Genomic DNA, 14,725 nt, shown 5'->3' on the forward strand with positions numbered 1-14,725 from the left:
AATAGCCCATATTATGCTCATTTACAGGTTCATCATTTTATTTTGGGGGTCTACTAGAATAGATTTAATATTCAAAAAACATAATTTTTGTCATACTGTTCATTGCTCCAGCACCTCTTTTCAACGCTCTGTTATAGCTCCTGTCTCTTTAAAGCTCTCCGCCCTCTGAACCTTAGCCCTCTCGTTCCGAAAAGCCTAGTCTGCTCTGACTGGTCAGCTGGCCCAGTCTGTTGTGATTGGTGAACCGCTTAGGGTGTCGGAAACGTAACGGCCCTAACCATAACCGAGTTTCAGCTCCCGAGGCTTCCTGAGCAGAGCATACCTGAGGCGGGCATTATGCAAATGTTTTACATAGTGACGTAGCTGTATCACGGAAGTAATGGCTGGACTGCAAACCAGGCATTTTAAGCAGTTCAGGAGCAGTGTTTTCTGTGGGAGAGAGTAACACCCTTTGGCGTGGACTTGGTGCTTTGTAACTTTGCAGACATTTTACATGCACAAACAGCTATATTACACAGTAAAGGAAAGGTAAAATCCCAAAAAGCATTATATGGCCTCTTAAAAAAGGAGGGGCAAGTCAATATATACATCGATCAGCCATAACATTAAAACCGCCTGCCTAAGATTGTGTAGGCCCCCCTCGTGCAGCCAAAACAGTGCCAACCCGCATCTCAGAATAACATTTTGAGATGCTATTCTTCTCACCACAATTGTACAGAGTGGTTATCTGAGTTACCATAGACTTTATCAGTTTGAACCAGTCTGGCAATTCTCTGTTGACCTCTCTCATCAACAAGCTCACTGGACAACATACAAAGTAAATTATAGAGACTGTTGTGTGTGAAAATCCCAAAAAAATCAGCAGTTACAGAAATACTCAAACCAGCCCCTTCAATGTGGGAAGTGTGTCCAAACTTTTGACTTTACTTCACTGTATGTCTGTTAAATCAAGTCAAACTTACCTATACAATGTAAAACAAAACTCTTCTTATCTTTTTTTTTTTTTTTTACATTCAACACATATGAAATGGATATTATGTCTTAGTTTGGAAAGAGACAAGTCTTTGCAACATACCCAGTTCTCTCTGGTAGGGACATGTTAATGGTGCTGTGAGGATTCTTAGACTTCTCGGGGGGCGTTCCAGAGGCGTTAGAGGACTGGGAGGAGACCGACTCATTACTGCACACCGATGTCTCATCGTTAGCCAGGACTGGACTCTCAGAGGATGGATACACTGCCGGAGCAAATGCAAGAAAGCAGCAAGAAACAGAAAGGGAGAAAAAAAGAAAGTATAAAATGTTTTTAAAAGAAAGTTTGGACAAATATATTCAGAGAGAGAGAAAGGGAAAGAGAGAAAATGTTTAAGTCCACCTTTATTATAATAATAGCTAGGATAAAAACAAAATAAACACAACCAGTTTACAAAATTAACATAAGTCAACCAAGAAAATTAAAAAGCAATAAAATGGGCATATTACTTTATTCCCCCCCATATATAATAAATTATTATTCCAGGTTTTTTCCACCCAACATACAGCAGCACTAGTACTACAAGAACAAAAATACGTTAAACCAAAAACATTTTCAATTGAACTGCTGAAAATAAAATTCTTCACCTAAAGATGAAAATCATCGACTTTGAGAGAGAGACTTTGAGTGTTCACACACAGATTTAATGATTACAATATGAGATAAACCCAAAGAAACGACTGGTAACTGATGTTTGTGTGTGTGTTTGGGGCAAACTGAAGACAGTGAAGTTGCTTTAAAAATGTGTTGAGATTTTTGAGTCTAAACCATTTTAGTCCAAACGTTCTAAATATTTAGAAAGTAGGACAAAATTTCCTAAGAAATTTATTTGATTTAAACAAAGAAATCCAACATTACATATGACAATATTTTTGGCAACTATCCCCTAGCTGGTTTTCTTTTTCAAACCCACTCATTTAAGAACTGCAAACATTTTTCTTTTAAGAGAACACCATGTCTCAGTATTTATATGGTACATCTTAAGGTCATACTTTTGTTTCCCTTATCCTTTAAAGATAATTAATGTTATTATGGTAGCTGATGACCAGGAGACAATGTCATCTCATAAAAAGTCATTTAAAAAGAGTTTCTTGGTCCAAGACTTCACTGGAAACCAGTGAATGATGAAACTGAATTGTTTATTTGATGTATTTGTAGCATATTAGGCTAACTTTTTCTTTTTTTTTTTTTTAATGATTTGACAGTTTTACTACCATGCAGCAATCCACTGCGACTAGGCAAATTAAAATGTTTTGATGTCAGAGCAAATAGAAACAGCCCTGATATTTTCCTAATAGAAAAAAAGAGCTGCCATTCCCAAAGAGTTATATCATAAATGTTTTGGATTCTTTTCTTTATGTATTGTTTAAAGATGAAACATTTCCCCCCTTCATTAAGGTCTAAATTATGGGCTGTTTTTTTAATTATTTTTATTTATTTATTTATTAATACTTATTTAAGACTACTTTGTAAATGCCCTATTCACATGTGAAATGACTAAATAGTTGTAGGTCTGTTATGAGGTCTACCCAAGGCACATCATTCTAAAAGCCTGTGCAGAGCCATAAGTGCTACTCTACAATCACATACAGTCCAGCATTTGGTGAAACTCCCCCATATCTTACCCTAATTGTTGGTAATAGGAAAAACATCTCCACAACCTAACTCTAAACCCTCATCCTAACCCTAACCCAACCCTTACTCCTAAACCTAACCGTACCTCAACCTCAGTAGCAGCAAATGTGAGAATTGTGCATAACAACATGTAATTACACAGAAAATACAAAGTCTTGTATGTATTTAATGTTAGTACATAGAAGTTAAAGCCACAATAATTTAAACTGACTTATGGGAGTTCCCTTCTAAATACCTTTATCTGTAAGGTGTACACATCTAATGAACAAGTTCTAATGCTGAACTCAAGGTAGAGCTCAAGGATGATGATGTTTTCTTGTTTTTTTCTCCATGATTCTAACTCGGCTGCATTAATACTAAAATTGCAGTTTTCCACTCTAGTGTAACTGTGGCCAACATTTCCTTTCTAATAGTAACGTCCCAAAACAAACACAGATCTTCACTTAACAAATACCCAGTGTTTACTATCTTTAGTATGGAAAGTGAGACGTTTCTCTGGCCCTGAAAACTGCAGCATTCTCAAAATCCAACACTGCTTGGAAAGCAAGCCAACAATGTGGTAATTCTCTAAGATAAAAAAAGCCTATACTAATCCAAGAACACCTGCACAGCTGTAGTATGAAAGAGCAAGCAAAGACAGAAAAAACATAATTTCTACACTGGAAAATAATTTGAGATATTGTCTGCTTTGTTCTTTAATAAAAATAAGTCTTAGCACAGAAACCTTGCCAGCCTAATCCTGTATTGACTCCAGTCTGAAATCATTCCTGTTTGGTGATGTAACAATCCTAAATAGAGAATTTAACAATGAATTCTAAGCAGACTAGGGTCACCAAGCATCTGTTATCCATCTAAAAATGGAATAGCAAACTACACCCTGTGGCCCAGAGCAACACTGGGGGTAATCAGCATGTTTCAGCAAAGCATCACATCTTGTTTATTTGTTTATTTCGGTCCTTATAAACAATTTGCCAAAATGAATGCAAATAGAAATAAATGATTAACAATGAAGCATTACATTTTAAAGGAAAACAAAGAATACTGAACAAAAAGGTGTAGGCTGAAGCTTTCTCTTATTATGCCTACCCTTTTTACATAACATATCCAAATAGGCATCCCTTTCACCACAATATTTAGACTATACAAAGACAAAACAAAACAGTAGCAAAACAAAAGTTCCAAATATTTCATACACAATTATTATCATAAATACCTTATATATTTGTTTACCACCTTATTTAAAAAAATTCATACAAATTATTTGCAAAGAGAACTACACATTCTTAATTCCTTGTCGCAACTATTCCACAATTTAACCCCTTTGACAGCTATACATCTATGTTTTAAATTTTTCCTTACCCTTGTTTTATTTATTTATTTTTTTAAACATACCTACTACCCTAAATTCATATTGGCTCTCTCCTATTTCAAACAACCTCTGAAAACACATAGGAAGTAAAAAAAATGGTGCTTTGTACAATATCTGTAAAAATGTTGTGCTCTAGTTGATCTTAAAACTGCAAAGCATGTAATTTCATAAATAGTGTGTTGGTTGGGTCATAATAGTCTGATCGATTTACAATTTGTACAGCCCTCTTCTGTAGCCTGTAGTGTTAGTTTTGTATGTGTTTCCCCATACCTCCACACAGTAAGTAATAAATGGAACTATGAGAGAGCAATACAGTATAAATAGTGACTTCTGATTCAAGATATCTTTGGTTTTATATAATATTGCAATGGGTTTAGACATTTTTGTTTTTACATAATTTACAAGTGGTTTCCAACATAATTTATGTTTAATTATCATGCAGATACATTTATTTTCATAAACTCTTTCCATTTCAACATTACTGATCATAATTTTAACTTGATTATTGATTTGCTGATTACCAAATATTAAACTTTGTTTTACTTAGATATAATGATAACTTGTTAATATCAAACCATTTCTTTAAGACTTCCATTTCCCTTTCTACTGCATTCAGAAACTGTTCCAAACTTTTCCTGGAGCAATACAAGTTAGTGTCATCAGCAAATAGAACAAATTTTAGGGATATTTTGTCACTTTACATATATAATTTATATATAGTATAAACAGTTTAGGGCTTATCACTGAACCTTGTGGAACCCCACAAATAACTTTTGACAATTCAGATTTGACATAATTTATTCGAACATATTGACATCTGTCATCAAGGTAACTTTTTACATGCATTCTCTTTCACCTTGGTAATACATGGCTTGTCCACATAATTGTGCTTCCATATCAGTTCTTTTAACAGACAGTTTTATTCATATTGCACAGTTAATGTGGGAAAAAAGCCCCATAGGCACTGTTAGAATCATCATTAGCATAAACCTCTTTCCAGTTTTGTTTCATTAGGTCCACCTTCAGGGCAGTGATAACTTCTAGTGTTAACTTATTTAATTTTTTTATCTTAAAGAAATACTGAAAAATTGCAAAAACAAGAAGGTGGTCACTTGTGTCATTTATAAGTAGTCCTCAAACTAATATGCCTTCAATTATATTTGTGAATATGTTGTCTATAAATGTAGCCTTGTCTGTTGTTATATGCATCTGATTTCTCAGTGTGCAGTAGTCTTACACAGACATGCAAGGCAAACGGTCAAACTCCACATGGGAATAAACTGTGACCCTTTCCAACTATGCTTTGCGTACAAATCTCTGTATTATTACAGAAAGGGTAATAGCTTAATATTTTATATACAACCCTAATTCCCAAAAGGTTAGGACAGTATATTATATATATATATATATATATATACACACAGCTCTGGAAAAAATAAGAGACCAATGCAAAATTAGCAGTTTCTCTGGATTTACTATTTATAGGTATGTGTTTGAGTAAAATTAAAATTTTTGTTTTATTCAATACTGACAAAATTTCTCCCAAAGTCTAAATAAATATATTGTCATTTAGAACATTTACAGGTGAAACTCGAAAAATTAGAATATCGTGCAAAAGTTCATTAATTTCAGTAATTCAACTTAAAAGGTGAAACTAATATATGATATAGACTCATTACAAGCAATGTAAGATATTTCAAGCCTTTATTTGATATAATTTTGATGATTATGGCTTACAGCTTATGAAAACCCCAAATTATACAGGTCTGGAGATTGGGCTGGCCATGACAGGGTCTTGATCCGGTGGTCCTCCATGCACACCTTGACTGACCTGGCTGTGTGGCATGGAGCATTGTCCTGCTGGAAAAACCAATCCTCAGAGTTGGGGAACATTGTCAGAGCAGAAGGAAGCACGTTTTTCCCAGGATAACCTTGTACGTGGCTTGCTCAAGCGTCCTTCAAAGAGTCAAATCTGCCCTATTCCAGCCTTGCCGAAGCACCACTAGATCATCACCGATCCTCCACCTAATTTCACAGTGGGTGCGAGACATTGTGGCTTGAAGGCCTCTCCAGGTCTCCGTCTAACCATTAAATGACCATGGGTGGAGGATGGGTGATGTTTTTTATTATTGATTGAACTAGAACAAGTAGTAGGGGACAGCAATAATTCCTTGTGGTTAGTCTGTCATACCTGTTTGAATATCCAGCACCTGTGGGTTGTACATCGCAAGCGGCCGATTCTGTCGGCTGAGCATCGTAGATTGTGTGGTTGGAGCTGAGGGGGGCATAGTTGCCAAGGATGGAGAGATGCTCGGAGCATCCCCAAATATCTAAAAGAAGAATAAGTAATTGAAAATTGCATGGCTAAACTGAATGCGCTGTGTGTGTATATGAGTGTGTGTTTTGAAAGTAAAAATTATGAAAGTGAATGGTAACTAAGGCTAACATTCTGCCTTTTAGAATAAAGAAAATCATGAGTTTGGAACAACATGAGGGTGTATGATTACAAACCCTCATGAGTAAATGATTACAATGTTATTTTCTGTGTGAAAAAATTAAATATCCCTTTAAGACTAATTAAGAAACCAATTTAATTCTGATTAGCTCAAACTGTTGTGCATGTGAACGAGTGGCAGACATGTCACAGTTCTGCGACGTCACAGGAATTATGTTTGATAAAAATGACAAAAAAAAATGCTCACCCTCATGAAATCTCAGATGTGTATGACTTTCTTTCTTCAGCACAACTCAAACAAAGATTTTTAGAATATCACCCAGAAAGTATATCTCTTTTTTTCCATACAATGCAAGTAAATGGTTACCAAAAAGCACATAAAAGCAGCATAAATGACTCAAGTAGTTAAATCCATTTCTTCAGAAACGATATAGGTTTTTGGTGAGAACAGACCAAAATATAACTTTTTTCATTATAAACCTTGACATCCGTAATCTCCTTGATGATCATGATTCCAAGATCGAATAGACTTTCTGGTGCCATCAAGCGCAAGTACGTGTAATCAAGCTTGAAATCATGATGTGCCATAGAGAATGCAACGACAAGTTATACAGTGAAAAAAAGGTCTGTTCCAACCCAAAACCGATTGGATTGCTTAAAACACATGGATTTAACCAATGGAGTCTTAAAAACCTTTGTTTGTGTTCTGCAGATGATTTCATGATTTTAAATTTTTTATTTCTTTCATTTTTGGGAGAACTATTCCTATAATTTGAGTCACACAATGTTTAAATTTGAATTCCAGACAGGCTGTGTGAGTGACTGAGATTAACAGAAGTTTGGAAGTCTCAACAGGGATGAACAAAGGAATGAGAGAGCTGGTAGAAGAGATAGAAATCTGATACAACTGTGAAATTCTGCAGACGACAGCAAAGACTTCTCGTGCTCTTTTTCCTTCTATTCCTCTCACTCTCTCAGACTTTCTTCCTCATCTTTCTCCATCTGTGCTCTGCTTCTTTCTCTCTTGTTACCCTCTCACCCCTGTCTATCTCTCGTTGCCCTCTGTCTACACACTTTTCCCCCCACGTCTCTTCTTTGTCTCACAACTTTTCCAACTTCTCTCTCTCTATCTCTTTCTCTCTACTGATGGACCTGAATTCAAAACACTGTCTGTTGAGTACATCTGGGGTATCAGCAGTCTGGAGAGGAGCCAATCAGTCTGCCGCTCTGCAGAGTCATTTCTTCACCTGAATCTCAAAACATCGCTCACTTATTTCAACTTGCCTCAAAACAACATCAAGGTCATATGCAGGAATATATTAAACGTTAATTTGCCCTTCAATGGAATTTTGTGCTCTGCATCAGAACTGTTTTTCAGATAAATATAAAAATAAAAAAATAATGCAGCACGTTTCAGCTCCAAAGTGCATCTTAATTTTCCACTATAAATTAGGCTCGGATAGAAGAAATGTTCAAGAGATATTTGCATAACTCTTTCAAATGTTGCAAAGTTCTAATATGTTTGACAACACAATTTCCCTTGGCTGCATGTAAATTATGCTTAATAAAACTAGATACGAAAAATGCAGCAGCAAATTCCTGTATTGTTCTGTCAACATTGCATTATTCAAATACATTTTAAGGCTTTAAATGAAAAACAAATCAGCACAAGTGATTATTAGATCCAAGAGTTTACTTTAAATACTTGAACTGAATTATGATCATCTGTGGCAATGTTATGCAAAATATGCAATCAGTTCTATCACCGGGTTTCAAAAGAAGAGATTATCAAATAATCTCACCCTCATTCTCATTTTGCCCCTCGGAATGAACCCCATTTGAGGATTAACCAGATTACTGACATTTAAAGCTGATTAAATCAGTGTTTTAACCTGCATTTTAGTCAAATGAGCATCATGGTCCAACTGTATTTAAGCCATCAGAAAAAGAAGCTAACTGAGCAGTGGTATTACGGGCACAAAACACACATGGTTCCCCCTGCTGGCTAAAGGGAGAATTACTTCTACCTCAGCGTGGCAAGATTTTACAGAAATCGAACACTGTTCAACTTGTAAAGCTACAATTAAATTCTTCAAGTCAAATTCCTTTCCATAATGTGATCCTAACTGAGATACTAGCAGTGACTGTAATCCTGCCTACCCAGAAAATATTTTGTGCATCATAGGTGCCTATAACCAGCTTCCTGTAACTACACAGGGCATTCAAAAGCAGTTGTGTATTCTGATGAAAAATAAAATGAAATATTGATTGCAAAAACATTGTATTATAGTAGATGTACCAGTGATGCATTTTTGGAGGGATCTTAAAAGAACAAAATGGGCTGTGTGTTCTGGTGGATTTCTTTTTCTTTCTGACTCAGCAAGAACTCTCACCTTTTCATGTTGTTCTATAAGAATTTCCACCACAATGTTCAGGAACTTGAGGTCCATGATGGCTGCCACAGTTTCTTCCTGCGGTCTCATGAGTGTGGGGCCAAAAACCACGCCCAGGTTTGCCACAGTCATAAGGTTCTGTTTACTATTGGCAGCAACGCTGAAGACATAAACAGAAAAAATAGGGAAACTTTACAAACTTTTCATGTGTGTTATTATTTAATCTCTAGAAAGATGATAAAAGGTGGATATTAAATGATGAATGTGTGTATTTTCATTCAAGTTTTAAATGTCGCTTGAAAGCGATATTAGAACAGTTGTCCTCTCATTGCAAAGTTTCCCCCGAGAGCCCGTCTGCAGTCTCTTTTGTGTGCACAGTGCCTGCCCACTTTTTCAGTCATCTTGGTTCTGGAGGTATTTTTCACATACATTTTTTCCTTTATTAAAGAGTTATAAGCCATGAACCAAACCAATTAGCTTTGAGGTAAATCAAAACATTACCAACTTTGTTTTTTTTTCAAGCAAAAAAGGATTTGAAAATCGGACAAAAAGACAAAATGTACAAGATTTCGTAAAGGAATATTCCGGGTTAAGCTCAATCGACAGCATTTGTGGCATAACGTTGATTCCCACAAAAATAATTTCCCTCCTTTTATTAAAAAAATTTATAAATAAAAAAAAAATCTGGGTTACAGCAAAAAACTTACAATAGAAGTGAATGGGGCCAATTTTTTAAATGATAAAATACAAACTTTTTTAAATGTATAGCTACAAGACAAACAATATGCCTGTTAACATTATTTAGTGTGATGAATACACTTACTAACCTTTTCTGTATAAAAATATTGCCAATTTTACAACTTCATTGTCATGACGATGTTGTCAACAAACCCTGAAAACAAATTTACAGCTCAAATAATACATTATTTTAACAGAAGAATGAATATTTGCTTTTATAAAATGATATGCCTCACATTTCTGCCTTTAAAAAAATTCTCCCCATTCACTTCCATTGTAAGTGCCTCACTGTAACCTTGATTGGTACTTTTTTTTTTTTAGAGAGTGAAAAGGAGGGATGAATGGAAATACATTTTTGTGGTTATCAACATTATGCAACATAAGGTGGAGGATCAGTGATGATCTAGTGGTGCTTCGGCAAGGCTGGAATAGGGCAGATTTGTCTTTGTGAAGGACGCTTGAGCAAGCCACGTACAAGGTTATCCTGGAAAAAACGTGCTTCCTTCTGCTCTGACAATGTTCCCCAACTCTGAGGTTTGGTTTTTCCTTTAATGTCTTTAGGAATGAACTACAATCCCATGAAACATTATGAATGACATTATTGGATTAAAAATAAATATGGAAAAACATAAAACTATTAAAGTTGTTAATTGCAAGTATAAATCAATTTAATGCAAAAGATTTAGATATATACAAATATATAAGTAGTCGATTACGTCATACACAGGGTGTCATTAGAGTGGCAGTTTGCTGCAGAACATGGGTAGTGTAGTTCTTCACCCAAATCTTTTCAGAAATGAAGGCTTCTACAGATGCATATACTGTCAATTAACAACCTAAAAGATCACGGTAGGTCTGTCTTAAAAAGATTTTGAGTTAGTTCATATTCAGTTATCCTATAGAAGACTGTTGCACTCTATTGCAATAAATACCTGCTGAATTTACTCTTATTGGGTTAATTATACAGATATTAGAAGTTGAAAGAGAAGTGGCCAAAAGCTATTAAATAAAACAAAAATCATTATGCAGGAGGGGATTGGCATCATTGCAAACACAATTTTAGAGTTGCCATTATTGTGGCTATCATGTCCCGATAACACCCCCACCTGTCTTTCCCTCTCCCCTACTTTCCCATCAAATGAAGGCATAAAGCCTATAAACAAAAAACCTGAATGCAAGATATGGACTAAAGCACCGTTATTGCAATATTTTGACAAGTCTAACAGCTAGAGAATCTTTAGCCAATGTTCTTTTGTGATCATACTTTCCATGCAGGTCAATTTGTAAAATGAAACAATAACAATACCAAACTCTGTGGTGAGGTCAAAAAGTTATTCCTTCCCTGGGACGGAGTCAAGAAGACACATCTCAAACTTGTCTGAAGTTCATTCAGGTATTCTTTCCAGAGGCACCATAGCTAGCGCAGTCTCAGAGGTCACCACTTTTAAAGGACGCACTCTGAAAGCTAAATATGCCAAAGACAACACCGATTTATCACCTCTCTAGTCCCATTTCAGATAGCAGGGCAAAATTTGTCTTTTTCCTCTCCATCTCCGAAGGGTGCCTAACCGAGCCAATTCCTGTTGGAGTTGATGCAAGTGAAATTTTGTGGCGGATAACCTGAATTTAATTTCCAAATGCACATCCTTGGCTGCCAGCAAATCCCACTCTATATTTTGAGGATTTGCAGATGCCCAGTCACTGATTGCCAAATGTTAGGGAGATTATGTGTTTTTCTTCAATTTGCTTAGTCACATAATATAAAATGTGTGGCCTGAGGTAAAGCCTTGTAATGATAGCTAACGTTATTTGTAAATCTGTTGCATAACTGTCCTCTCAAAGTGGGCAGTGGTTGGGTGGAAATGGGAGGGGAAGGGGTTGCTCTCTCTTGAAAAAAAAAGGTTTGATCTAGACAACAGATTTTTTTTGTTTGTGTTTCTTTCTTCTTCCAGAGAGCGGAGGTCTCCATGTGAAGTTGACGCTGTGTTCAGTCTCTCTTCTCCAGCACTCCAGAGTGCTGTCTGTCTTTTTGCTTTGTTGCTCAGCAACAGAGGCAGCCTACAGAAAGCCGGGAACGTCTCTAGGAGTGCTGCCCATATGATGGGTGTGTGTTTGTGTGTGTAGTGACCGCAAGCATGGCAGAGAGGGGAAAAGTTGGATATGATGATTGAAAAAGGTGGCGGAAATCCAAGAGAAATAAAAAGATGGGCAACAAAGAGAAACAAAAAGAATTTACACAGATGAAAAATGAGAGAAAACCTGAATGGTGTCAGACTAGTTTCAACAGAGAGAGAAAAAGAGAAAGCAGTTTCCACTCACTTGGCGAGATGCTTGGTAACCAGACTGAGAACTAATCTGTTCTTCTCTGGCAGTTCATGAACCAGACAGTGAATGGCCTTAACTCTAGATTCTGGACTACCACTCTCTGTGTAGACAGAAAAGAAAAACAAAACAAAATAAAAATGCATTTTTAAAAGACACCTCAAAATATACACTTATAAAAATTAAATCTTTCAAAATGAGAGACGAGAGTGGTGTTTATTTTTTTAAAATATTATTTATATTTTAAATTGTGCCGTCAATGCCTGATCATCATTGTAGTGATCCTTTTGAGTTTTGATGACTTTACCATTTTTTCTTTTTTAAAGTGGAAAATAGTAATAATAAAGATAAGCAGATGACACTTTGACTAGCTATGTATCCTGAAGGTCATACACAGACTAATGTAGTCATCACAAATTTTACAACAAAACTTTTCACTTGTTGGCCTGGTGTGGTGTAGTAGATAAAGCCCATGAACGATCAACCATTGTTCAGTTAAACAAGATATTAAACAATGCGTTGCTCCAGGACAGTGATTGTTGTATTGTCATCAAGCGTGGGATTATCTTGTTGACTTTAACTCATTCAAATTTGCAGCAGTGATAAAATATGAAAGAACCAAGTTTCTCCAATGCCTTCTCTTTACATGATGTCAGGCACACTCACTGCGCTGCGCTAATGTAAACAAAGAAGTTGTCTTGTGCACACCAGGTTCGAATGTGTGAAGGATTTTCAGTGAATTAACACTTAAGTTTCAGTCTGTTCCTCACAAGCCACTTTTGTATGGCACTTCAGAACACTTGATATATAGTACACGGGTGATACGGACAACTGTTGATGCTTTTACATGAATCGAGGGCGAGTATGGTAAATGTTGACATAATTAGTATCTTTGGGTGAGCTTCTGGGTGAGATTTCTCATTTTGGGTTAAATTCTGTTAATTTTGCTCCAGCAAATATGGATATTTAGAAAAAATATATAATAATAATAATAAATAAATAAATAAATAAATAAATAATCAATTAAAATGCTTTAATTTAATTTTGGCAATTTGCCAAAAAGTAAATTTTGATCATTGCTTTTGATATTTTCATTTAGATTTTTGAACGTTTCATTGCATTTTTGATAACAAATTTTTTTTTACACTTTTTGTTATTCATTAGAAAGAGTGACATGAAGCTGAAAGAAAATGCAGCTAATGTCTATAAGCAGTTTTTTTTTTTTTATTAAGAACATACAATTTTAAACTAAAATAGTTTTTCTCTTCTAGCTTCAAATGAGGATGTTCACAAAAAAACAAAAAACACGCTGCTCTATGAAATAAATAAAAAAAGTGTACTATAAAATCTAAATAACTAGTCAACACACTCTCATAGGTAAATGTCACTATAGCAATGTCACTCTAATATAGTAATTAACTCTAGTTACTATAGACATTTTTATATTAGAGAAGTGTAGGGGTGGGGTTAGGGCCTCTAAATCTCTATATAATAGCATAATGCAACTCATTTATTTAGAATATAAATACAATAAAAAACAGGGTTTCCATTCTTTTCAAGGCACAATTTTCCAGAACATTTCCAATATATTTTATGTGCCACACGGTTGTAATATTTAAGCAAAAACACACGAGAGGTTATTGAAGGATTATTTTTTCAAAATAATTTGACTGTAGTTTCTCACCTCTGTATGTGACAATTAAACCACAAAAAAACTATAATTTCATTCAAATACATATATAGTCTGTATGTGCTTCATGCTTCAGATGCGCTGCTCACTGTAATCTACTACAAAAATACAAACACCCAGAGCGCATGGAATGCTCATGAGAGGTGTTTTCAGAGTACAAGCGGCCGGCTTCACACATTTATTATGAAGCATGCAGCACATGCAGATTATATATTTATTTATATCATAGCCTTTTGCAGTTTAAATCACACTTAGACCTATAAAGATTTTAATTTAATAATAGTGCATTCAAACATTAAATTTGGTCCTGAATATGTCAAATTCTGTGACATTCCACATCTTATTCCACATGGATTCCATCCATGTTTTCTGCATCACAGAAATCATAGGGTCCCACATGAGGTAACTGGTGTAAGCAGACTCCGATAATTGAATTATTGAAAATGTATTTACATACCGAGTTGTAAAGGCCTCATCACCACGCTACCACCTCAAGTTTTTTTTTTTTTAATCTGCGGTCCGACCATAGTCATTGTCTAAATTAAAAATGTTTTTGTAGTTAGTACTATAGCAGTGTAGGAACTAAATAAATGTGCACAATATCCAAACTTGTACATGTTACAATAACCTTATCAGCGACACAATCAAACAGTTTTATTATACTAAAATATTATCCAGGACAAATAATGTTTTTCCAGGATATTTAGGAGTTTTTCTCATTTTCCATTACTTTTTCATGACTAAAAAACTCAAAATTCCAGGTTTTCCAGGACATGTGGGAACCCTGATATATTGCTGTTATACATGTTAATGATAGTATCCGTAATTTACAGAACCTTTGACAGAATCCTCAAAACTGAGGTAAGAATGTGACAACATTGACGCTTACGTGGTGCAAGATTAAAAAGAGTTACGTTTCCCTTCTGAGATATCCCTGAATTAGTTTTCTAATATAAATAATATTTTTAAGTTTTTATTATAAATAATAATTTATTATTCTGAGCTTTGTACACAGAGTTAATTGGCTTGCCATTTTATACCCACTGACTAAAATCTTTATTTTTATATAATTTTCAGACTTAAACTGTTGTTT

The 14,725-nt window shown here is 35.2% G+C and overlaps 1 protein-coding gene across 1 annotated transcript in view; it reads right to left on the minus strand.

Moving 5' to 3' along the window:
• Window positions 1-14,725, minus strand: part of LOC127651387 (rho GTPase-activating protein 10-like) — a 136,790-nt gene that overhangs the window by 33,539 nt on the left and 88,526 nt on the right. The window contains exons 17-20 of the mRNA XM_052137178.1: window positions 11,940-12,045; window positions 8,883-9,042; window positions 6,226-6,364; window positions 1,076-1,235 (exon numbers count right to left, since the gene is read on the minus strand). Coding sequence (XP_051993138.1) covers window positions 1,076-1,235; window positions 6,226-6,364; window positions 8,883-9,042; window positions 11,940-12,045 — 565 coding nt within the window. The remainder of the gene's footprint in view (window positions 1-1,075; window positions 1,236-6,225; window positions 6,365-8,882; window positions 9,043-11,939; window positions 12,046-14,725) is intronic.

Source organism: Xyrauchen texanus, chromosome 11 (assembly GCF_025860055.1).
Source record: "Xyrauchen texanus isolate HMW12.3.18 chromosome 11, RBS_HiC_50CHRs, whole genome shotgun sequence".
NCBI lineage: Eukaryota > Metazoa > Chordata > Actinopteri > Cypriniformes > Catostomidae > Xyrauchen > Xyrauchen texanus.